General features: G+C 42.3%; 1 protein-coding gene across 1 annotated transcript in view; it reads left to right on the top strand.

Moving 5' to 3' along the window:
* UNC80 (unc-80 subunit of NALCN channel complex) overlaps positions 1-26,309 on the top strand; it is a 170,247-nt gene that overhangs the window by 121,225 nt on the left and 22,713 nt on the right. The window contains 13 exon segments of the mRNA XM_077919672.1: positions 858-954; positions 2,439-2,609; positions 2,973-3,065; positions 4,078-4,113; positions 4,379-4,597; positions 6,752-6,952; positions 9,309-9,432; positions 12,482-12,607; positions 15,714-15,837; positions 16,979-17,185; positions 19,420-19,604; positions 21,360-21,525; positions 25,583-25,762. Coding sequence (XP_077775798.1) covers positions 858-954; positions 2,439-2,609; positions 2,973-3,065; positions 4,078-4,113; positions 4,379-4,597; positions 6,752-6,952; positions 9,309-9,432; positions 12,482-12,607; positions 15,714-15,837; positions 16,979-17,185; positions 19,420-19,604; positions 21,360-21,525; positions 25,583-25,762 — 1,929 coding nt within the window.

Here is a 26,309-nt window from a genome sequence, read left to right as displayed (position 1 = left end):
AACAGTTTCCTTGCTGAACTGTTGTTCAGCAGCTGAAGTGCTTCTGACATGCACAGTTTCAGCTGCCATGACAATTCCGACTGACAAACCTTTTCCAAACCATTTTGCACAGGGATGGAGAACTTGTGACCCTCCATATGTTGTTGGGCTCCAGCTGCCATCATGCCCGACCATTAGCACTGTTTGCTAGGGCTGATGGGAGAGTCCAACAATGTCTGAATGGGAGCCAGCTAACTTGCACCAGAGCGCAGGAGCCAAAATAGGACAACCTGGGATCCAATCAGAAGTCTGGATAACTTCTGTAATTCTGGGGTGTCCTGCTCAAAGTAGGAGAGCTGAGAAGTATGCAACATCGGACATGGTGCCTAGGAGCCGTCACTGTTAGCAGGAAGGAAGTGAGCAGGGAAGGGAGGATTTGTTTGCTCTGATCTCACCGCAGCAGCATCTTGCCCTGGCAGTGCTAAGGAGATTGCTAAGGCCAAAAGTCCGTTGTGGGTGGGTGTATTTAATTTTGCTAACTTATGTGCTAACTAACCAGCCAATACCAGCTGCAATATATTTAGGTTAATAACCAAACCTATTGCTAAAGTTCATTGCAGGTCAAATTTTGTGCCATTATTATCATCACAAAAAACCTTCAGGGATAAATCCTATTATACAAATCAAGATCTGCAATAGAAAGAGAATTACTTGCCTAAGAAATCATGGTGAGCAGGTGGCTAAGCCCACAGAATATCGGATTACAGTTCAGTAATCAATTTCCTGGGCTGCTGATGATTTGTTGAATAGATCTCTCCTCCTTATTGTGTCACCCCCATTTCACAGAATTTATAATCTACTCCCCCCCCCCTTTGCAGATTTCTGCTACGGCAACGAGGACCTGACTTTTTCCATCAGCGAGGCCATAAAGTTATGTGTAACAGTTGTTGCATATGCCCCTGAGTCATTCAGAAGGTAACCTATGTTTTGGGGTTGGAGTTTGAGTGCATTTGCAAATAAAACTCTGATGGCATGAGCCTAGCAGAAAGAGAGAGAGTGGTACCTTGGTTCCCAAACTTAATCCATTCCGGAAGTCCGTTCCAAAACCAAGGCGTACTTTCCCATAGAAAGTAATGCAAAATGGATTAATCCGTTCCAGACTTTTAAAAACAACCCCTAAAACAGCAATTTAACATTACTTTTACTATCTAACAAGACCATTGATCCTTAAAATGAAAGCAATAAACCAGGCTGCAATCTACTACCCAGTATCAAAAACTGGCAGTGATCTACCCATTGTCATTGTGCACCAGGTGCATGAAGGGGGAGTTCAAGGGGGGGAGGAAAGGTCAAAAAAATTCTCTCTCTGAGGAGCCAGTCGGCTTCTCTCCCCCCCCCCGCCAGCCCTTTCTCCCCCCTAAAACTGCTCCCCCCCCCCCAGCCCTTCTGGATCCCTGGAGCCATGGGTAACACCTGGTACCGGAGGATCGGGCAGTTGATGCTGCAGTGGCAATGGTGGCGGAGGGACCCAGCCCTGGGGGGTGGCGACATCCCTTGCCCGCTCGCTTGCCGCCCGGTGCTGGGTCCCTCCTCCACCATTGCCGCCACTGCAGCATCAGCCACTCCCACCTCCAATTCTGGATGTTGCCTGCAGCTGCCGTGACCCCAGCACTGAGTCAGGGAAGGCCAGGCCAGGCGGCAAGAGAGCAGGCAACAGAAGTGTGGCACTCAAAATGGAAGTGCAACACTCAGAATGGAGCACGTTTGGATCCAAAAATAGTTTGCAAGCCAGAACACCTACTACCGTTTTTGCGGTGTACGAATTCCAAGTTGTTTGTGAACTAAGCTGTTCAAAAAACCGAGGTACCACTGTATGTCTCCTTTTTTAAAAAGTATAATATGGGCAAATTATGGCCCTATGTATGATTTAAACCTTTTCCAAAGTTGCCTTTTTAAAAAGTTTTTAAATGGTGTGCATATTTCTAGGGAATAGAAGAGCTGTTCAGGAGTTGAAGTTGTGCTTGCTTCTCAGACTGTCAGTTGCTTTGAAGACCATATGCCTAGGATTGCGCTTGTGCACTGCTTGCTCTACTTCAGTAAACATGACATAGCACCCAACATATGCACATGGCTCCTCTTGTTGGATCGTGAAATGTTTTTTAGAGCTGTCATTTTACTCTTAGCACCTACCCTGATTGTTTCAGGTAGGCTGCCTGATTTTTAACAGTGCAGTGCATTTTTATTCAATTAAACATTTGTTTAGTAATTATTAATACTATAATCATAATTTCTTTAATTATTAAACTGTTAAACTCAAAATATTGCTCCAAGGAAGCTATCCAAGCCCGTCAGTGCTGTGCGAAGAAGCAGGGAGCAAGTTATATGCTTGTTCAAATTATTAGAATTCTGTATGCTTGGGTTTGATTGATTTCATCCTCACATGATGCACATGGGCTCAGTCTTCAGATGCTGATGGTCCTTGAAGCCCTGGTTCCCTGTTACCTGCAGAGGCTTAAGAGGCAAACTTCCCAAGTGGAGACAGTGACAGCGGCTCGAGAGGAGATTGCTGCTACAGCTGCTCTTGCTACATCCTTACAAGCCCTCTTGTACAGTGTAGAAGTTCTTACCAGGTGAGCTGCTCCACTTTTGTGACTGTGACCATGGAGAACGTAGGAAGTGAAGAACACAAGAAAATTATTTCATGTTAGTCCCTGTTGTAAAAGTTGATAGGTGTTCTTTCATGAGGACTGATTTGAATTGCCAAAGGAGAATTCAGATCAGCACAATCTTCAAATATGATACAAAAAGTGTGGGGTGTTTTATTTCAATATTTAATTAGCAAAATCTGTTTAGGTGAAAAACTTGAGGTCAAAAGCAAATACTGGACCTTGATCACAGCATTTGGGTGATAAAAATTCACATTTCTGTGGTAAATGCAAAAATTGTCACCAGGATATTAGTTTTTGACCCTGCCTTTTTTCCCCATTAAACAGGCCAATGACTGCCCCTCAGATGAGTCGCTGTGATCAAGGCCATAAAGGAACCACTACTGCTAACCATACTATGTCGTCTGGAACAAATACTAGGTAATTAACTGGGGCTGTCCTATGACTTGCTGATCCAAGCTCCAGTTCCTAACGTTCCTGATGATATTGTATGCGTGTGCACATAGTTTCATGGGGAAACATGGAGTTTGGGACTATGGCTTTGGGAGAAGAACGTGAGAATTGCCTTGCTGGATCAAGCCAAAGGCCCACCTTTCCCAATTTCTTTTGTTTCCAGCAGTAGCCTGCCCAATACTCACAGGAAACTTGCAAGCACAACATGAAAGAGAAGACAATTATATGTTGCTATCTGTTTACAGCACCTGGAGAGCAGAGCTAGAATGCATGTGTGTGTAGAGGAGGTTCCTTGTTTCCCCATGAAACTGTATACACACACAACATACATAGGGTCCAGTAATCCTACCCACCCCATGTCCCTCCCCATGACAAGAGGGGATCTAAGTTCTACTGAGCAAGATGAACCTCAGGCTGGAGCTCCAGGCAGAGGCAAGCCAATGCGCCTCTCCCTCTCTCCTTCGGCATTAAGCTGAAGACAGGAGGCTGAGTCATGTGGGCCTAAGAGCATTCCAAGCTCAGAGCATCCATTGGGTGCAGATGCGACCTTCCATGCCTCTGCCACCCACCTCTGCTCTTGGCTGAAGGCTGGCTGCCTTGCCTGAGCACTGTCAGGAACAACCACTTCAGGTGCTCAGAGCACCTGTTGGGCACTGAACCAAAGCAATCCAATACCTCTCCACCTGCCCCCATCACCTCTAAGGTGAAGGCTTGCCTCTGCACTTGATGGGGTATTCTGAGTTTAGAACACCCGTTGGGCATAGAGGCAGAGCATTTATGGATTGGAGTTCATGCACAGACAACTCCATTGAAGCGTTACACCCATGCATGGATGTCAGGTGGTGTCAAAAGCAGAATAGGTGTGTTGGGAGGGAAGGCATGCTCACCACATGCTGTGGGAGCATTGTCTGAAGGGGTCCAAAGTGTATTTAAGGTCCTCGGTCTTTTCCCTTATACCATTTTCCCTCTGTATTTCTAGATACCCAGATCAAGGAGCCAAACTGCACTTTATCAGGTACTGTAAATTTGCCACCCAATCTCCTTAGCACCTCTGCAGTTTTCTCTCTCCCTGGGTTCCAATGTCAACAATCTGCTACAAGGGGAAATCGACAATATACTTTTTATCTCTACCTAGTCTCCCTAGCTGCTCACTCTTCATTTTCTGTCAATTGCCAAGCCATGATTATCATGGGTTCAAAAGGAGGAATTCATTACAATCTTTTATTTTATCAGTGCATTTTCTCTGTTTGCACCTTCATATTCTGCATCTTTCCCTTCAGGGAAAACCTTCACTTGTTGGAGGAAGGCCAAGGCATTCAGCGCGAGGAGCTAGATGAACGCATTGCTAGGGAGGAGTTCAGGAGACCCCGTGAGTCCCTGTTGAATATCTGTACTGAGTTCTATAAACACTGTGGCCCCAGACTGAAGATTTTGCAGAACCTAGCTGGAGAGCCCAGAGTGACTTCCTTAGAGCTGCTGGATGTTAAGTCTCATATGAGGTATTATTTTAATAACACATTAAGTATATGTCTGAAATATGTACAGTATATATATGAAATATGTAAAACATATATCAAACTGTTGAAGCATATATGGTAATATATTGCAGGAGCTTTATTTAATGTTATCACAACACCTTTATGGAGAATCCTAAAGCTTTTGACAACAGACAAGCTCATGCATCAACCAAATCATGGCTAAGCATAAACGTGTGTGCACGTTGCTCATCCCTTGGTCCTGCTGCTGCTGCACAACCTGGAGCTAGGCCATAGTTTGGCTTTGTGTTACACCCAGACTTGTTAAATTGCAAGCTCTTTGTATTGCTTTAGCTGAAACCGTTAGCCCCACCTAAAGTATGGTGTTGAGTTCTGGGTTAGCCTAGAGAAGGGAAGATTAAAGGGAGGCAGTATAGGCATGCAGAAGAAGGAACAGGCTTGTCCTCTTTTGTTCCAGGGGCAGGATTTGAACCTGTGGATGGAAATTTACAAGAAACATTTAGCATTAAAAGCTCAGCTAGAGTTGGTAGTTCAAAAGGGGAAACCAAGTGGAATTAGTAAGATATATTTATCAGAAATAACAGGTTATCATAGCTCAGTTTATTAAGCCTAAATATGTACACAAGCCTCCTGCTTGTGCACAGAACCTATTTGCCACTTCTGTCATGTGACCCATAATAAAACAAGGAAACTACTAATTAACCTTAGTGTCCACTGTTGTCTGTAGTAGGAAATTGTATGCTAGTGTTGCAACAAGCCAGGTTGTTAATACATCAAGTGCAAACTATATGTTAATATCCTGCCTTTTTCTGACGCTGTTAACCATAGGCTTCCATTTTGGATGAAATAGGAAACTATGATTATTTAGAGGCTTCCTGTTTTAATTACAGCTGATGGCAAAGGGCTTACAAGTTCAGGCAAACAGCTGGTGCATATTTTATCTATATCTCCATCAAATCTGGCATCCTTGTTTAGCACTTATTTGTAATATCAGGGGAAGAGAGCCCTTGACCTTGTTACTTGTAATCCTTGGGCAGTTGATTTGTGCATTTTTGGATCCTACATGTGGTTGCTTTATAGCTGTTTTTACATCTACAGGGTGGAGTTCAAGAGATTTCTCACTTTCTTCATGACCTGCTGATACATTGTTACTCAATATATGCCACTGATTTATGATTTTTTAAGTTGTGTCTCCAGTTGAATCAGTGTAATACTTACCTTGGCTGTGGAAACAAATAGCTGCTTCTATTGTGGTTGAGGTTCCTCATGTAAACATTTTAAAAGCAAATTCTCTCAGTGATTGCAGCTTCATGAAAGTTTGGTCTGTGTATTTTAACAGCTTCACTTACTTTAGTCTTTATGAATATCAAGAACTAAAACTGAGCTGAGGCTGTTTGTAATCTTGTTACGAAAAATGATAGAAAGACATGCATAGGACATTTTCTTGCTGAGCCACTCAGACATTGTCTGGAGCAAAGTGAAACTGATGGTGCACTCATAGGCTTAAGTCTCTTAAGTTTTTATGTTCCTTTAGTTTTGCCATGGAGTGTTGCGGTGGTGGCCAGCCCATTGCCCACAGCCATTCTCTGCAGCCCACCAAACCTTAGAGAGCTCCACTCATTTTTCACTACTGCCCATCAGCCCATCAACTGGGCTCTGGGGGGTAAGTAGCATGGGGGGGTAGTGATCTTCTGTGCGTTGGTAAGGATCACTGTCCCGTGCTTTTATCTCCCCACTTCAATTGTGCCCCCCAGCCACAAACAGCTAGGCTTGGGAAGCACAAATTCAATTGTGCTATGCGTTCTCAGGGAGGCTCCTCCCTGTGTTTCTATCCACCCATGTGGGGTATGTGCACACATGTGTAACTGAGTGCTATGTCTCTGTGTTAATCTGTATTGGCACGGCAGGTTCTGGTCATGCCTATGGGCTTGTGCCCCTCCACCACCACCCCATCCCCACCTGTAACCCACAGGGCCAAAATGGTGACCCACTTCTGGCTCACTGTGAGCCTCAAGTGTGCTGTAAGTTGTGTTCTTAGATCACTTAACGTTCTTTTGAATGGGGTGTATTTTCCCACTGTGCAGTGGTTGTGGCTCTCTACAAAGGGGCTCACTTGGTAGAATCTGAGATTTCCCTCTTAACGAGCAGTAATTTTAGGTTGGCAGAAATTGCACATTCCCTTCTGAAGCTGGCACCTTACGACACCCAGACGATGGAGAGCCGTGGGCTCCGGCGATACATCATGGAGATGCTGCCCATCACTGACTGGACGGCCGAGGCAGTGAGGCCTGCCTTAATCCTCATCTTAAAGCGATTGGATCGTATGTTCAATAAAATTCACAAGATGCCTACTTTGAGGTGAGCATGTATGACGGAAACCTACAGGGGTCCGTTTCTGTTGTTGCAAGCCTTGAAGGAAGGGTATGTCATTTTATTGACAGTGTTTTGCTGCACTGAACTCTCACAGCAAAAAAATAATAAATGTATTTTTCCTATTGTTGTATATGCATGCGGCCACATTTGTGAGACAACAATAGAGGAAATGCATCTTTTATGACGAACCATAGCAGAACTGGTAAAAATATGGCATCCACCACAAAACAGGTGCCCAGGAATAATACTTTTGTTGATTTTGTCATTTCTAAAATCTCATGATTTTAAGAATGAAGCATATGTGATATAAATTCTGTAGGACCGTGAATACGTTTTGTTGTAACTCTGTCTGTAACTGTATTAAAATGCACTTAAATGCAGGATTCTAAACTTTCTGGAGCTTAAAAAGCCATATGAATAGTCTTATTTTGCAAAGGCAAAGAAAAATGAGGTCGTTTCAGAAGTCATTGAGACAGGGCTCATGCATACTTCCTCTGGTCCTACTCCTTTCCCCTGGGAAAAAATCACTCAGATGGAGCAAACGGCAATTACAGTTTTCTCCAGATTGATGTTTGCACTGATTTAGCGCTAAAGAGCTGTTTTTCCCTGGGAAAGGAGTGGGACAAGGCGGAAAGCGCTTAGACCCGTGCTTTCTAGGCATGGGACAGGCAGAAGTGTGGATGAACTCCCTCAGTGCTGTTTTTCCTGCGTGATATTCTAGCATGTTTTAGCTACATCAGCAAACATACGGCTCAGATTAGTCATTTGAGTGTGAGAACATACTGGATCTTGAAACATGCTACCTGGATAGCTGCTTAGATAAAACACGTGTGAGAAAAGGCATGGAAAAGACATGGAAAAGCTAAGGGGATTTCCCAAAAAATATTTAACAAAGTGAGATCCAGTCCACAAAGTTTTATGCCACAATACATTTGCTAGTCTTTAACGTATCATGCAACAAGTTTCTTCCCAGAAAAAGTAATCTGGAACTAGGCTAAAGTTGTATAAATTTGATTTAATGATTTCTTATCTGCATGGGCAAATATCCATATCAAGACTGTCTTTGTTCATCTTCCCAATGAGATGAAACAAACTAAACATTATTCCTCCCCTTATTTCCTGTAACCAGTGTGTATCAAAATGATGTTAATGGAAACTGAATTGTATTTTGATGTGTGTGCCATCCCAAACTATTATTTTGTTTTCCAAACCTTACCCGTTTTTTTAAAAAAATATTGTTTCTTCATTTTTTAATCATTAAGGAGTACCCTAGGGACTTGAATGTTGAATTTCCTTCCTGCTCTCCAAGAGTGACATTGTGTCAGGAAGACAAGCTAATTCTGCTTGCGAAGTTTTTCTGATTGGAACCTTGGAAAGTCCACTTGTTATAATTATCCCTTCTCATAGGAAAAGCCAGGATGCAAAGGGGTTTGGCCACTACTTCCCAGCTTTATAAACCATGGTTGGGGTTGAGCATTCCTCTCTTACCCACCTCCCCCTCGGTCATCTGACATCTTTGGTGCTTCATTCTTGTCTTGTGTTAAGCCATAGTTGTCTGCTACATCTGAACTGGAGAACTCTGGTTTAATCACAGAATCAAGTCCTTATCATAGTTCCTTATCACTACTATTCTCCATGGTTTTCAGTAGTGACTGTTCCGGTTTGTGAACTATTTTTGGAAGCCGAACGTCTGACAGGGCTTCCATGGCTTCTGATTGGCTGCAGGAGCTTCCTGCAGCCAATCAGAACCGTGCTTTGGTCTCTGAACGTTTTGGAAGTCAAACAGATTCTGTTTGACTTCCAAGGTATGACTGTACTAGATCTGCTGGATTCTACTTCAGATTTCAAAATCCCAGCAGAAATCTGGTGTTTTATTTCTGATGGGCAAATTCAGAATACCCTTCTCCATAGAGATTTGAAGCAGCAATCAGCCTACATTTTGGGGAGAATATATATCCTTTGAAATCAGTGGAGGAGAAGCATACTATTGCCATTTGCAGTATGTCTTTTTAAAACAAATTCACAGGACACCACGTTGTTAGTTTCTTGCATATACACACCAATTCCTACTCCTTTCGATTGTTGATCTGGATATTTTTCTATCGTTTGTTGAGTCTCATGGCAGCACCTCTTTGCTGTAGGTCCAGTTTCTTCTGCAGTGCTTTCTGTGCTTCCCTGATTTCTGAATAGTGTAGGTAAAATGCACTTGTTGTAATGCATATTTTCGCCATCTGAGATGCCCTTGTCTGAAGCATCCCTCAGAGTCCTTTTGTCTCAGTCACCTTGTGCAGGGTTTCTGGGTGGAGCCGGATGCCTAACACCACCTACTGTTGTGTTCCAGGCGACAGGTTGAGTGGGAGCCTGCCAGCAGTTTGATTGAAGGGGTTTGTTTGACACTTCAGAGGCAGCCAATCATATCCTTCCTGCCTCACCTTAGGTCACTGATCAATGTCTGTGTCAATCTGGTGAGTAACCAACATTCCAATCTCCTGCACATCTACCAGACTTCTTTCTGTGGTAGAGATTCCCCATTTCCAGTCCCAGTCCTACTCACGGAAATAAGCTATTTAACTGACACTAGAAATAGTGGAGTTCATTTTTAAAGTGGTGCATGGGGAGTGAATGGGGAGGAAGCCCATAGCCTAAGCCCAGTGACTGGTTTTTGCTGCTTTCCATGCACCATTTTGAAAATCCATTCCTGCATGTTGCGCCGAGAGTTGAGGGCTGCAAGTTGGAGAGTGGTGGATACTGCACACACCTGGTAGAGGAGTTGGAAGGGGATGGGGGAAGCTGGAAACATACTCAGTCTCAAGTTGTTAAAGGACAACATTTTTTATCGCTCTGCAAAAGGGCATAAGCAATTGACTAGATGAATTACTAAACTAAATTTGCTTTGCCATTTGTAATGTCCCTGGTCTAAAGTAACTTTTAGATTTTCTTGTACAATGTTCAGATCCTTCTGCCCCTTTATCAGGGTGAAAGAGAAATTCAGTTTGGTTCACATTTTAATGCAAGCCTACCTAATTTGCACTTCCTGAAATAATATGCAACCCAAAACACAACTATCCCTCAAAATATTCCCTATTCTGAATTTTGCATTGCAGTTCTCCAAACAAAATACATACAAAATACATATATTGGGGGTTGGGAATGTGCATTAAAATGCATTTAGTGGTGAAAATAACTTACAAAAATGCTTTATATTGGGGGGAATTGCTTGCAAAAATGTGCACAACAGCAGAAATGTATACAGAAATGGTGATAAATATTTGTGATGACGTTTTTAAAAGCCAAGTCAGAAACTAAAGCAGAAATGCGGCAAACTGAATTTAAGAGCAGAAAAATGAGAAACTGAGAGAAACTAAATTGGACATTTTTATCCATCTCGGTGTTGCTCTGTGTTTTGTACATTTAGATTGCTTTAAGGGGGTAAAGGGGACCCCTGACCATTAGGTCCAGTCGTGACTGACTCTGGGGTTGCGGCGCTCATCTCGCTTTATTGGCTGAGGGAGCAGGCATACAGCTTCCGGGTCATGTGGCCAGCATGACTAAGCCGCTTCTGGCAAACCAGAGCAGCGTACGGAAACGCCGTTTACCTTCCCGCTGGAGCGGTACCTATTTATCTACTTGCACTTTTTAGCGTGCTTTTGAACTGCTAGGTTGGCAGGAGCAGGGACCAAGCAATGGGAGCGCACCCCATTGCGGGGATTCGAACCGCCGACCTTCTGATCGGCAAGTTCTAGGCTCTGTGGTTTAAACCACAGCGCCACCCGCGTCCCTTAGATTGCTTTAGGGAACACCTAAATAGAAGAATTTCTGATGAGGAAGTTATAGAGCATAGAGCCACTGGAACAAGTCTGTGAACTTTGCAGTAACAGACAATTCTGTTTTAGATCTTGACAGTTCCTATACTGAAATTAAACTCTCACAAGGTTTCATTCAAGTTAAGAATTTATGCAAATCCTGGACTTCTGCCATTTTAATGGGGATCATTGCTCCAGACAAGCCTTCACAAACAATGCTTGATCAAATTTGCTGGCACCCATCAATGATGTAAAGAAAACCATAATTTTGAAACATATAACTTGTAATACAGAAAACACTTTAGAGAGTGCAGAAATGGTATGTTAGCATTTATCTGCCTGTTTATCCAGTACTGCAAAGCATTTTGCACCGAACCTTCCTTCTCCATACATACAATAAAAGTTGACTTAGACAATTATATCCACAAGATATATTGACAGATGGTTTCAAAAGGGAAATAGATACATTAATGGAGGACATTTATGGATATTAGTAATATTGGCAAAATTGAACTTCCATGTTCAGTGATAATGATACAGTTGTTGAAGGACACACAGTAGAAAGGACTGTTGCCTTTGTGCCTTGCCTGTGAGTTGGCTGGCCAACTGTTGAAAACAGATTACTGGACTAAATGGACCCCTGGTTTGATCCAGCCTTTGACTGGACTTAACTGTCCAGGGGTCCTTTACCTGATCCTGAATGGTCCTGTTATGTCCCACATTGCTTGGAAGTTATCAGCTTATTTGATCAGCCATTGGAATTTCCACTTCCCCAGGTGGTTGTAAGTACCGCTGGAGACATTTGCAATCTTTTCTGTTTACTTACAAGTATACAAGTTGAAGTAGAGCCAAGCAAGGTGACTATTAGTCCTTCAAGCAATATTTATTCATATTTATTCAGCATCACAACATATTAGCAAGAAACCTGTGTCAGCCATAAACTTCTTAGGGAACTTCTAGCAAGATCTAAACTCAGGACACCTTCAAATTGCTTAGAACTAATGTTTAACTGCATCTAGAGAGATAGCTTGGAGTAGCCACTGGATGCAAGTGTAATATTCTTAACTAACAGATGCAAAGCTGAACAAAACCCTTTGAAAGGGGTTCGTTTTTTGTAACCTCAAAGCATTCTAGCAACATAATTCATTCTAAATGAAAATATTTTGCAGGCATAGATTTGAAACAGTTCAATCCCCCTCAAGATTTAACCTTTGAAGTAATAGCACATCCATACAGGAGAGTCTGAACATTGTATAAAAACCAGTCTAGGTCTGACTCAGGACATTACCATGACATAATAAGGGAACAGCTCAAGCCAACTAGAAACACTGTGATTTCAGTACCTTTTTCTATTGAGTACGGTAACTACATGGCATACCCTCCAACCCCTCCTCCTTCTACCAGTACAGTGCTGGTTTTTCAGGGCTAGTACTGTGTACATTCTTAAATGTACTGGTTTTCCCTGTGCCTTCTGACCAACCCCTCTGGTTAACCCTGTAGCAGTCCCTGTTTCCTCCCCACCCACTTCCTGCTAGAACCACTCCTTTTCCTTACTGGCCCCAGCTACCGCAAGACACTGTGGAGGACTCATAATCGCAGAGCAACCCCAGTCTTGCGCTACCTGAAGTGTGTACCTTACCAACACTGGAGGGTATGGCATGGATGGAATTGCAATAGTTGGTCATGGTGCTGTGCTGTGTTTGTATTGCAGGTGATGGGAGTAGTAGGACCTTCCAGTGTGGCCGATGGATTGCCCCTTCTTCATCTCAGCCCTTATCTCTCGCCACCTCTACCCTTCAGCACAGCTGTTGTCCGGCTTGTAGCATTGCAGATTCAGGTGTGACTGCCTTGCCTGTTCAGCAGGCTTTGCTTATCATGTGGTTGAGACACCAACTCATTGGTGCTCTTGTTTTCTGCGAAAGCTGGGCAAAAACTGTGAAGCAAAATGAAAATTTCCCAACAAATATGTTAATAGTTTGGAATGCCATGGCATTTAGCAATTGTCCAGATCCTCGGTGGGTACCAGTTTAGCATAGCCCCACTGAAGTCACATTGGGACTATGCAGGTTTAAACCAACCGAAGAGCTGACACAAATGGTAGTTGTACTTCTCATGACTGATAGATAGATAACCATGGTTACTTTTAGGCTTAGAACAAGAACAAAAGAGGTGAAGAACTGCAGGACTTGTATAGGTCATGGGCATGCGAGCTTTGAAATTTAAAAAAATTCTCACACTATCTGTAATGACTAGATCAATGTACGCTGATGATGTCTTGTTGTTTTTTGCAATACGAAGACCAGCTATTTTGCCACTGAAAATTCCTGTGTAATTTCAAACTTTGCATTGACACCTCACAAACCGTTATTAGTTGAATGAGAGATTGGTTATGACTTTTGAATCTTAGGATTTTTTGAAGTTCACATAAGGCATTCCTTTCTTTTCTAAAGTGTAGATTCTTAGATTAACTATTTCTGTCCAACTGTATTGAACTATTGTTGTTGTTATAGGACATTTGGGTAAACTGAACCTTAATTCAAATAACAGTGTGATGAGACCACAGAAAGTATAAATGCATAGAGTAATTTTTTTTATACTAATCATCAAATACTATATTTACCTATCTTTAATATTGGAAATGTAATAATTTTGTTCAGTGAGTTACAGTGCTAGTCTCTCACAAAATGCAAGCTGTGTGCTTTAGGTTTTTCAGGCTTCCATGTTGCCTGGACTTCTTTGTTGGCACCAATTTAAGGTAGTGAGGGGAAAGGCTCTCAGCTACTAAATGCAAAGGCAAGCTTTCAGCCCCATTTCCAGGTTTCCTAACAGCACTAGATTTGTGCAGAAATATTACACATATAGATTTGTCCACATGTGGAATGATGTAGTCCTTCTATGTTCTGACTAACCTACTGTACTTTGCCCAGGTTAATTGGAAAGGAAACAAGAGGGGGCTTTTTCAGAGTCTAGGTAAGAGAGAGTCATGATAAAAGGGGTGGGGTGGGAGGAATAAAGAACCAAAGCACAGATTTAGAGAAATTGAAGCATATGCATGACTAAAGAAAGATGTCAGTAGTGTATTTTGATTGAGAGTGGGGTCAGCTTTGGAAAAGTGGTGTATAATGTTTTAAATAAATACATTAACAGACCCGGGGGGGGGGGGCAGGCAGCGTTAATATAATACATTCAGTTTAGCTAGAAGTAGTCATGTCAGTCTGTGGCAGCAGATGTATGCACCTTCAAACATGTTTCTTGTTTTTAGTCACGTACTCTTAGGAAATAATTTTGTAGTTCCAAGGTTATATGGATATTGAATTTTCAAAAAACAAAACAAAACACAAAAAACCTAAGCCATTTCACAGTTAATATGTTTCAGATGGAGTTGGTACCTGTTTATCTATTACTATTAAGTTGCAGCAGTGTTGGAAATACATCATTATAAGATTCAAGTTGTTTTGAGAGTCCGTTCATTTCACATTCAAATCCTATGTGTGTGTATAGGCTCCAAAATTTGCATTGTATCTGTGCATTTTTAAAAATTCCAAACTCTCTCTGAGTCACTGTGTTCACTCCACTTTGATCTGTGTTTTGGGTTTTGAGCTGCTCTGTGTGCAATAAAGGTCTGTGGTTCCCCTGTTCTATGTAATGGGAAACGTAACAATGGACATACCTTTCCCCCCTCTTGGCCAAAATAGATTAAATTTACAGGCACAGGAGCCTCCAGAGTAGATTAAGCCTGACAAATTGCAGACAAATAAGTCCAGGGGCTTTTTATAATGGAAATAAAAGGGGTTCATTTTCCTCCATGATCCCTTAATTGGGAGTGTGAGTTTGTTTCTGTCTTAGCTTAAATGAGTTAGGAAGTGTGTATTCTTGCTCATAATATTTAAAAACTTTAAAGTCACACACCAGCTTCTCTTTGGGGTGGTGTTTTTTGTCTTCTGATAAGCTTTTACAGGTCTCCAATAGGTCCTACAACTCTTCCTGTGAAGTCCTGAAGAGCTCTGTTGTAGTGCTAAAGCAGAGCAATGGACTTTTTTTAAGTGTCTAAATTAAAAAATAATAATCCTACACTGCTGTTCTGCAACAGCATCAAAATTCAGACTTCTATAGTGCCCTGCAGGCAATATTCCAAAAGGCCTCACTTATTGCAAAGCCCATGAACCTAGAGAAAAAGAAATATATAGGCAATACAGCACAAAAGAGCACAGAAACAGAATAACAGAGTGACATGACTTTGTGGGGACTCTGATCTGACTCAGGGAGGTATTGACATCATGTTTTGACTTTGAAGTGGGGAGATCCCTGAAACACCCTAATTCATCTCATCATTCAGCTCTCACACAAAGCCTCTGCACACCCCTAAGTACAATTCACACCTAAGATGTAAGTATTGAAGAACTTACAAACCTTGCTCAAATTGTGCTTTGGACTGTAACTCCCATCACCACAGGAAGCACAGACATGACTCCATCCGCCACAGCAGCATTCAGCTGTGCTAGCTGGGACTGATGGGAGTTGTAGTCCAAATAATAATAATAATAATAATAATAATAATAATAATAATAATAATAATTTATTTATACCCCAGATTGGACAAAGCTGCTTCAGTTTCACGTAGTTTTTGTCACTGGCTAAGCCTTCCTGTTTCCAGAGTGTCAGAACACAATTACTGCTATTAATCTTTGGCATTTGGCATATCAAGCCTCAGGATCAAGCAAAACAATATGGGGCTAAACTCCAGATTTAAATTTAAGAGATTATGCTGAAACTGGAATTTGAGTCTTTTGTAGATGTCATGCAAGCTGGTGAACTCACCCAGATGTGGACACACAGGGCATTGTGTAAACGAAGTGTTGATGGATCCCTTTTTCTTTGACTATACTTCAACCCTATACTCTACCAGTACAATATTTTAATTCTTTTTTATTATTACTGCACAGGCTTTGAAAGAAGATTTTCCCCTAAGCCACGTGATCTCCCCATTCACCAATCAGGAGAGAAGGGAAGGAATGCTTTTAAATCTACTGATTCCATTTGTGCTCACAGTAGGATCAGGAAGCAAAGGTCTGATTAACAGAAAGATTCTTCTGTTTCCCCCTCCCTGATGCCTCTCCGAACCAGAAAATGTCTGTGCATCCGTCCACCTCTATGTTTCTTCTGCTATGAGCGTCCTTTCAGTGGTGTGTTGTCAGTTGGGCTTGTAGGGGACAAACAAAAGGAAAAGGGTGTTGTGGTGTTCTTCTTTTATTTCAGCTGTGTTTTCTGAATTCACTCTTTGACAGAGGAGCTCCTCTTTTTGAGATCAATGAAAGACAAAGTATCCTGGCAGAGCAAAAGCAAAAACAAAACAAAACACCCCACCTATGTGTAAGAAAGAAATGGAACCAAACTAGAAAGCCACACAGCTTCCACTTAAGCTACTCTTCACTGAATTCCATGCCACTTTAGTGGTTCAAACTCCGCTTTTCACATTACAGTTAATTCAGTATGACCGATTATTTTCCAAAGGGCTCATTCACCTGAGCGAATTGTTCTGCCACACAACATTTTTTGTTTGCAGAATATGGCTAGATATATTTTCAAAATGAGAGCAAGAGCATCAGGTGATACTGCAGGCTCCCACCTCTCATAGAGTTTGTATGCATACTTAAAGTACATATGTATGAGGCTCATTTATAATTATATTTTGGGAATGATTCATGTTCTTACGTAGCTGCATTGTTTTATACATTCTGGATGTCCCGTGACTGTATTATAAAGTAGTTGTGTTCTTTGTTATCAATCAAGCCCTTCTAGGAGTCGTTTCTTTTTGTTTTCCAATATTCTGTGTAGCACAAGCATATTTTTATCCTGAAAGTGTGAGCCAGAGAAAAATGTTGAGAACCATTGCCTTGGGGTTAGTAAAGAAATAGGAAGGGTGTCCCCTCACCTGATCATATCAACCCTGGTGGGAACCTGTCCTTAAAAGTCAAAGGACAGTGAGAGGGTGGGGAAAGTGCAAGTGAGCATAAACATCATGTTGGTTAAAATTAGGTGCTGTGTATGTTGGTGTTGTAGAATAACCCCAACTTTTGCTTGCAGGAGGAGAAGGTAGAGGGGGACCAGTTGGGTGTGCCTAATGTTCATATTGCATCAATGATGCTGAACCTGTTTGGTGAGTCAGCTCCTGACCTGCTCTATGTCTTTTCCCTTTGGTGTCATGCAGACAGCCCTTGGCTGGAGCAGCCAGAGGTCCTCCTCCTGCTCCAGACAGTCATTCATATTTTGCTGCCACCTCGCATCATCAGCACTTCCCGGAGTAAGAACTTTATGCTGGAGAGCTCTCCTGCCCACTGCTCCACCCCTGGGGATGCAGGGAAGGACTTGCGCAAGGAAGGGCTAGCCGAATCCACTAGCCAGGCAGCCTACCTGGGTGAGTGAAAGCTTCTGCCTGCCAGAGCTGAAACAAAAAGAAAGAAAGGAAGGAAGGAAATAAAGGGAAATGAGAGCTGGTGCATGCATGCTTTTCTATCCATTGATATCTATTGATTCTATCTATTGGTTTTATGTGACATTTCATCATTTGACGTCTTAACACTTGATGGCTCACAGCTGAACATGTAAACTGCTTCTCCTGAATAGCATCATGTTTGAGGTGACATTTGAGTGATCTAAAAGCTCTGGCTTGGATCCTAAGTAAAGTCAAACTAAGGAGGTTCACTGGAGAAAAGTTTCCTTTCTCTGGTTGGCTTGCAGGAGGCCTGCAGAACACAGTGGGCAGCCCCACTCCCCAACAGCTAAAGGGAGCCGGGGACATGTGGCCTAAACTGCAGTTACTTACAGGCAGCTCCCAAGGCTGTTCCTCCAGTTTGGGTGCCTGGTAAGCTGCTCATTCTCCTTGTTTCTAGCACACATTACTTTCTGCAGTTTATTTTGTACTTGTCTCTTCACCACTCCCTTTCCCTTAATTTATATTGTTTCTTTTCTGATATTTTGGGAGAACAGGAAGGACTCTGCCTCATTTGTCTTCTCTGCTTCTCTCTTTTCTCTCCTATTCTGTTGTTATAATTTTTCAAACAGTGCAGATTTAAGCATATAAATCTTCAGAGCCTGGAAACAGGAGACATCTGGAGACTCCTGCAGGCTGGGCTGGCATGGGTGGGTTCAAGCCAAACACCCTTAAAAGGGAAACCACGGCCCTTTTCATCTTCCCTGGGAGAGGGACCACTGGACCAAAGGTTCATTATTTCCCTATGTGTAGCCTGTGTTTGGTGCTGCAAGCAACAATGAAACCTCCATTTGAGTCTCTTAGGACTATTTCATTAAGACTGTCCTCACTTGAGGTACTCTTTCTTGTGGTTATTATTGCCAGTCTGAAGAGATCTCCAGATTGGAGGCCCTGTCTATCAAGTCCAACATTGTGCCTTTGAAGAAGACAGAGTAGTACTAGGGCCTAAACCATATTTCCTTCCTAATATCAGTCCTCTTTGTCACAAATCTCAAGAGCTTCCCGTAACTTCTTTCTGTCCTAATTCTTCTCCCAACCCTCTCAGTGGGCATGACATAAGCTGGACATCAGAGATGTCCAAATAACCTGCCAGTTCAGCAGAGCGGAATATATGTTTGCACCTAATAGCCCAATACATTGGGGCAGAAGGTGTTTAGATTGACCTTGACTAGGTGGGTTCAGGACATGGCTGCTTAATATTATAGCCCATCCTACCAGCATTTTCCACTAATGCTCTGTTGGAAGAGATTTGCAGGGCTGCTACATGGACTTCTGCTAGACACTGTGAGATTGATAAGCAGAAGTAGCTTTCGTCAGTAGGGTGCTCAGCCACCTGATCCTCCTGATTGGCATTACAGTTAGCTTGGGCAAGTTGCATTGTATTCTGTGTGCCAGTCACAGATAAGAACTTTGGGCCAGTCATGTTCCTTCTGGTGAGGTTTGGAAGGTCTCCAGCCCCTCCCTCTTATTCTGATCAGGAGGGTGTTTCTCATACAGGGGCTTCTGAACATTTATCTCAGTTTGGCTGACATATTGCACCTTCCAGGCCACAGAGGGTGTTTTTTCTTCTTGGTTTGTCTTCATATTGTCTCCTCCTTCCTTTCTTCTTCCTTCTACCTGCTCTTTCTTACACTCAGCCACAGAGGGAAATCTGGAAGGAAATCCTTGGAAGCTGCTGTGACTGCAATATAAATCATATGCTGTCTTCTGGGTGGTGTGGATGTATGTTTAACCTGTTATATTCCGGAGGCCTTTTGCATGCCCACCAGAAAGAGCATAAGAAGAGTCGTGCTTGATCAGGTCCAGCATCCAGTTCTCAGTGCCCAGCTAGACAACAGTGAGTGCCTGTTTGCACTCTTTCCCCCCTCCAAAAAAACGAAGCCTCTCAGAGCTTCATCAGGAGCTCTGCTGAACAATGTAGACGGCTGCTGGTGGAGGAAGAGGGAACAGGAAACTTAAATTGTTTTTATGAATTTATGACTAGACTAAAAGTCGGAGTAAGAATTATAATCAATAAACAACATTTTGTCTGCTTTCTGGTGAAGAGCTTGAAGCTGACGAAGAAAGGCTTTGGGCACGCTAACGTTTATGCATGCAAGTGTTGCATGTATTGTCACCACATAGAACTTTAATTCTTCTGACATTTGTTTCGCTTTTAGCTTTGAAGGTGATCCTTGTCTGTTTCGAGCGTCAGCTTGGCAGCCAATGGTATTGGCTAAGCCTGCAGGTCAAAGAGATGGCTTTGCGAAAAGTAGGAGGGCTTGCTCTGTGGGATTTCATAGATTTTATTGTTCGCACCCGAATTCCTATCTTTGTGCTTCTTCGACCCTTCATTCAGTGCAAGGTAAAGCTACTTTTAATGTTAATCGCCATTTCCTTGTGAAATGACATTGATAAACCAGATGGGGGGGGAGGAGCGAGGAATGCTTTGTTGTAGTAGCACTCTCAAAAGTGAGAGAGTATTCCTTGGATACTAAACAGGCTTGAGTACCCCTGTTGTTTGCCTCAAAGGAAGAGCAGGAAACATTTCAAAGGTGTTGATTCTCTAGACCAGGGGTAAAGGTCAGGGTAAAGGTACCCCCTGATCATTAGGTCCAGTCGCGGATGACTCGGGGGTTGCACGCTCATCTCGCTCTATAGGCCGAGGGAGCCGGCGTTTGTCCGCAGACAGCTTCCGGGTCATGTGGCCAGCATGACTAAGCCGCTTCTGGCGAACCAGAGCAGTACACAGAAACGCCGTTTACCTTCCTGCCAGAGTGGTACCTATTTATCTACTTTCACTTTGACATGCTTTCAAACTGCTAGGTGGGCAGGAGCAGGGACCAAGCAATAGGAGCCCACCCCATCAGGGGAATTGGAACCGATGATCTTCTGATCGGCAAGCCCTAGGCTCTGTGGTTTAAACCACAGCATCACCCACGTCCCTTGGACCAGGGGTAGTCAACCTTTTTATACCATCCACCCACTAATGCATCTTTCTTGATGGTAAAATTTCCTTACCACCCCCAGTGCTCAATGGAAGGAGGATTCAGCTTGTGCTGTAGAACCCTCTACTGCCCACCTAGAATCCTGAAATGCCCACTAGTTGGCGGTAGGGACCAGGTTGACATCCCCTGCTCTAGACCAAGGGTTTTCAACCAGTGTGCCATGGCACCCTAGGGTGCCTTGAATAATGGTCAGAGATGCAGTAGGCAACACTGGCCTCTGTCCCTCTTTCCTGCCCTCCGCCTTCTGATGCCCTCTTGCGTCTCTGCCTCCCCAAGGCTTGCACAGCTGTTTGTTGTAGCAGCCCTGGCTACCAGCTTCCCAGGCAAATGGTGCCTCTGGAGCTGGCCAAGGAGTGCTGGTTGTCAGGAGCTGAGGCGGTGTTAGCGTAAGCAAGCAAGTGGGTGAGGGAGCCCAGTCAGCCAGTCCACCAGACCTTGCTGTTGGGAATGGATGGACAAGTGAGAGACCGGGCAGTGACCCCTGTATGGTCTTAAGCAGAGAGCTAATAAGCCCTGTTACCTAAGATCCTTTCAAGTGACGAGCTTAGAATTGAAACTGAGGTTTATGCAGGCAAAGTGGGCATTCTGCCTTTGAGCTATGGCTCCTCCTCTTAATTTTAAAGCAGTATTTTGATGGTGTTTCTTATTTTTATAAATATAAACTTTATAAACCTATAAATATAAACAAAACCAGATGGCATTAAAAAACGGAACTGGCATTACAAAACTGAACCAATATCTTTGTTGAGTGTTACGAGGGTCACTTGCAGAATCACTGAGAGTGTTGACTTAAAACTACCGGTAACTGGTTTTGTTTTGAGCCAGTGTGGTGTAGTGGTTAAGAGCGGTAGTCTCGTAATCTGGGGAACTGGGTTCGTGTCTCCGCTCCTCCACATGCAGCTGCTGGGTGACCTTGGGCCAGCCACACTTCTCTGAAGTCTCTCAGCCCCACTCACCTCACAGAGGGTTTGTTGTGGGGGAGGAAGGGAAAGGAGAATGTTAGCCGCTTTGAGAGTCCTGAAGGGGCGTGAAAGGCGGGATATCAAATCCAAACTCTTCTTCTTCTTTTGTTTTTGTTCTTCCTGGATCTTCCTGACCACCCTCACCCCCAGTTGCTAGCCCAGCCAGCTGAGAATCATGAAGAAATGACTGCTCGACAGCACATTGCTGACCAGTTGGAGCGGCGCTTCATCCCACGCCCTCTCTGCAAGAGCTCTCTCATTGCGGAATTCAACAATGAGCTAAAGATCCTCAAGGAGGCTGTGCATAGTGGGTCAGGTGAGGAAATCGATGAATAAAAGCCAGTTGAGAAAAGATGCACCTCAGATAAGAACATACTACACTAATCATCACTTAACCAACAGCACAATGCTTTATTATTTTTTTAAAAATATTTATTAAAGTTTTAGACAATAAAACAAACTTCACATTCACAACCAAAAAAAGGAAAAACACCATCACAATCAATCAAAAAAGCCAAAAAAGAAAAAAAGTACAATAGAAAACCCCCCCATACAAAATAGAAGAAAAAAAAGAGCATAAAAAAGACATAAAAGGGAAAAAAAAGATTCAGTTTCTTAAATATTATTTTCAAAACCCTCCTTCCAGACTCCCTCGCATCTCCCTTTTCTGTGTTCCCTTTTACAAAACCTTATTCAGCAATACTTCACCTTCTTTCAAATCTTATTTTATGTTATACATTTCAACTATTATGTCTCCAATTTTTCCCTTTATTATCAGTTCTTTGAGTTTGACATAATATTATTCTAACTTCACCTTTGTTCTTTTAAACCAGTTTTTGCATATTCCTTTCAGCTATGTCACTAATGCCATATTGTCTTTATATCCTGCATCATTCTAACATTCATACAGTTTACAATACTTTTGCAAGTAATCCTTAAATTTCTTCCAGTCCTCTTCCACTATCTCTTCTCCCAGGTCTCGGATTCTGCCAGTCATTTCTGCCAGTTCCATATAGTCTATCAGTTGCATCTGCCATTCTTCCAGGGTGGGCAAATCTTGTGTCTTCCAATGTTTTGCGATGAGTATTCTTGCTGCTGTTACTGCGTACATAAAGAAAGTTCTATCCTTCTTTGGCACCATTTGGCCAACAATGCCCAAAAGGAAGGCCTCTGGTTTCTTAGGGAAGGTATATTTAAATACCTTTTTCAATTCATTATAGATCATTTCCCAGAAAGCCTTAACCTTTGGGCACGTCCACCAAAGGTGAAAGAATGTTCCCTCAGTTTCTTTACATTTCCAACACTTATTGTCTGGCAAGTGATATATTTTTGCAAGCTTGACTGGGGTCATGTACCACCCGTATATCATTTTCATAATATTTTCTTTCAAGGCATTACATGCCGTGAATTTCACTCCAGTGGTCCATAACTGTTCCCAGTCAGCAAACATAATATTGTAGCCAATGTCCTGAGCCCACTTTATCATAGCTGATTTGACCGTTTCATCCTGAGTGTTCCATTTTAACAGCAAGTTATACATTCTTGAAAGTACCTTGATTTTAGGTTCTAACACTTCTGTTTCTAGTTTCGATTTTTCCACCTGGAAGCCTGTTTTTTTGTCCATATTAAAAACCTCCCTAATCTGACAATAGTGTAACCAATCTCGCACTTTATCCTTTAATTTCTCAAAACTCTGCAATCTCCATGTGTCTCCATCTTTTTCTAATATCTCCCAATATTTTGGCCACTTGGCCTCCATATTGAGTCTTTTCTGAGCCTTAGCTTCCATTGGTGACAACCACCTTGGGGTCTTATTTTCTAATAAATCTTTATATCTTGTCCAGACATTAAACACTGCTTTCCTGACAATATGGTTCTTGAACGCTTTATGAGCTTTAACCTTGTCGTACCACAGATATGCATGCCACCCGAACACATTGTTGAACCCTTCCAAATCCAAAGTATCAGTGTTCTCTAGAAGTAGCCAGTCTTTCAACCAGCAGAAAGCTGCTGATTCATAATACAGTTTCATGTCTGGCAGGGCAAACCCCCCTCTTTCTTTAGCATCAGTTAATATTTTAAATTTTATTCTGGGCTTTTTGCCCTGCCAGACAAACCTAGAGATATCTCTCTGCCACCTCTTGAAACAATCCATCTTGTCCACAATCTGCAAAGTCTGAAACAAAAACAGCATTTTTGGCAGTACATTCATCTTTATAGCAGCAATTCGACCCAGCAAGGAAAGCTTCAATTTGGACCAAATTTCTAGATCCTTTTTGATTTCTGACCAACATTTTTCATAGTTATCTTTAAATAAATTCAAGTTTTTAGCCGTCATATTAACCCCTAGATATTTCACCTTTTTAACCACATTTAACTCTGTCTCCTTCTGAAACCTTTCTTTTTCCAGAGTTGTCAAGTTTTTTTCCAAAACCTTAGTTTTCTGCTTGTTTAATTTAAATCCCGCCACCCGACCAAATTCTTGAATCAGTTCTAAAACCCTTTTCGTACTAGATTCTGGCTCCTGTAATGTCAAAACCAGGTCATCTGCAAAGGCCTTTAGTTTGTATTGTTTAGCTCCGACCTGAATTCCTTCAATCAACCGGTCCCTTCTGATCATGTTCAAGAGCACCTCCAGGACCGAAATAAATAACAATGGAGAGATAGGGCAACCCTGTCGTGTTCCTTTCTCAATTTTAAACTCCTCTGACACCACATTATTAACTATCAATTTTGCCTTTTGTTCTGAGTAAATTGCATCTATGCCATTTTCAAACCCCCGTCCCACTCCCATCCCTTTGAGATTTTTCTTCATAAAATTCCATGAAATATTGTCAAAGGCCTTCTCCGCATCAATAAAGATCAACACTGCTTTTGTATTAGTGTTCATTTGCAATAATTCCAAAATGTCAATGATGTTCCTTGTATTATCAGACAAATGTCTGCCTGGGAGAAAGCCTGCCTGGTCTTTGTGAATCACTTCATTTAACACTTTTTTTAATCTATTAGCTAGAATATCTGCAAAGATTTTGTAATCCACATTTAAAAGGGAAATGGGACGGTAGTTCTTAAGTTGTGTCTTTTCAGTTTCAGATTTAGGTATAAGTGTGATGAAAGCTTCTTTCCACGACTCCGGTGCCTTCTTCCCCTCCATAATCTCGTTACAGACCTCCTTCAGTGGTTGAATCAAATAGTCTTTCAAAGTCTTATAGTACTTGGAGGTTAGCCCATCCGGCCCTGGAGATTTGCCCAGTTGCATGTTCTGAATGGCACCTTCAATCTCTTGTTCTGTTATTTTGTAGTTCAATGTTGTCTTATTTTCTTGAGATAGTTTTGGTAATCCATTGTTTCTTAAAAATTGATCTATCTCAGTCTCTTTTTGCAGCCCTTGGATATAAAGTTGTTTAAAGTATCTCTGGAAGCATTTTCTGATCTCCACAGGGTTCTGAATGTTTCTCCCTTCAATCTCTAAGTTAGTAACCGTATTCAACTTCTGTCTTTTTTTCAACTGCCATGCTAGCAGTTTTCCGCACTTATTTGCCGATTCAAAAGTCCTTTGTCTCATTTGTTTAATTTTCCATTCAACTTCCTGGTTTATCAATTTTGTATATTGTGCTTGAAAAAGTTTAATTTCTCTCAGGATCTCCTGTGACTTTGGTTTCGATCTTAATTTTTTCTCTCCTTCTTTTATTTTCTCCAAGATCTTATCTTTTTTCTCATTCTGAGCTCTTTTCTTTACTGCATTCTGTTGTATCAGAAACCCCCTCATGACCGCTTTACTTGCGTCCCAGATTACTCTTTTTTCAACTGTAGTTTTCAAATTTATTTCAAAATAGTCACTCAAATTCTTTTGGGCCTTCTTAACAATCTCCTGATCTCTTAATAAGGTGTCATTCATCTTCCACAACAGCACAATGCTTTAAACCACATATCACTTCTAAAACTGAAATTGGAAAGGATCAATAATTTTACTTTTTAAAGCTTTTGTAAAATGTTACATTGGCATCCCTTAAGGCTGAAGTCCTGCAAAGAAATAATTGCCACCTGGATGGTGGTGAGACAATATCTTCTAAATATATAGTGTAATTGAAAACCAGTGACTACCACTAGTGCCCATCAAATATGATGAGATAAATGTCTTACATGACATTTATTCAATCAGTCTCAGGGAAGTGCTTCTTGTAACTTCATAGTATCATGGAATTAAAGTAAGTACATTAGGAAAGCTTCTCTTTACATTGCCTGCACTTCCAATGGCTCAGAATCTGCAGATCACTGACCCTCCTCCTTTCGTTCCTGCTGTGGAAAAGAACTAAGTCTTGCCAACTTTCATTTTAATGAGCACCTCTTTTCCGCCACCTTAATTTGTTCAGCCTACCAAGGTAAGACTTCCATCAGCACTGCAGGCACCTCTACCTCTGCATACCGACTGAGTCTCGCCACGATGTCGCGCTCCAACACTGGCACTGGAACTGTCTGGGAACAGGATAGTGAGCCTTCCCAACAAGCTTCCCAGGATACTTTAAGCCGGACAGATGAGGAAGATGAAGAAAGTAAGTACCCAGCATTGCAGAGGTGATGTGGCAGCAGGCCTCTTTCTTTAAATCTGGATCCCCTGCAGCCATCTAAAAAGCCAGGGGCAGAGGGAGATGCATTGGGAGGTGTGCACAATCCTTCCCCTGAGCTGAAGCATTTTTACTCCCGGAGGAGTTTATATAAGATAACAAGGCATTATCTGCCCATAGGTTTATAATCTAAGATACGTCTTATAAAGGGCTTTTTTTCAGCCAGAACTTGCTGGAACTCAGTTCTGGCACCTCTCAGGTGGGCGCCATTGCCATTCTAAGAGAACAGTGGAGGTGCTCATGGTGAGTTCTGCCACCTCTTTTTCTAGAAAAATAGCATTGATCTCATAAAGCGGGGGCGGTGGAGGATGGAGAGGAAAAGAAGGAAACAAGCAAAGGCAGACAGGCAGGCAGCTGTTCTTAAAGTTACATACTACTTCTTATAATGGCCAACTGGAATGGAAACAGTTCAGGGAAAGGAGATGGATGGAGCTGATATCTCAGCAGAGCAAGTGGAAATACTCTGCTGCCCTTC

The sequence above is a fragment of the Podarcis muralis genome, chromosome 1, assembly GCF_964188315.1.
Source record: "Podarcis muralis chromosome 1, rPodMur119.hap1.1, whole genome shotgun sequence".
NCBI lineage: Eukaryota > Metazoa > Chordata > Lepidosauria > Squamata > Lacertidae > Podarcis > Podarcis muralis.
The sequence above is the reverse complement of the archived record's forward strand: the minus strand, read 5'-3'. Positions and strand labels throughout refer to the sequence as shown.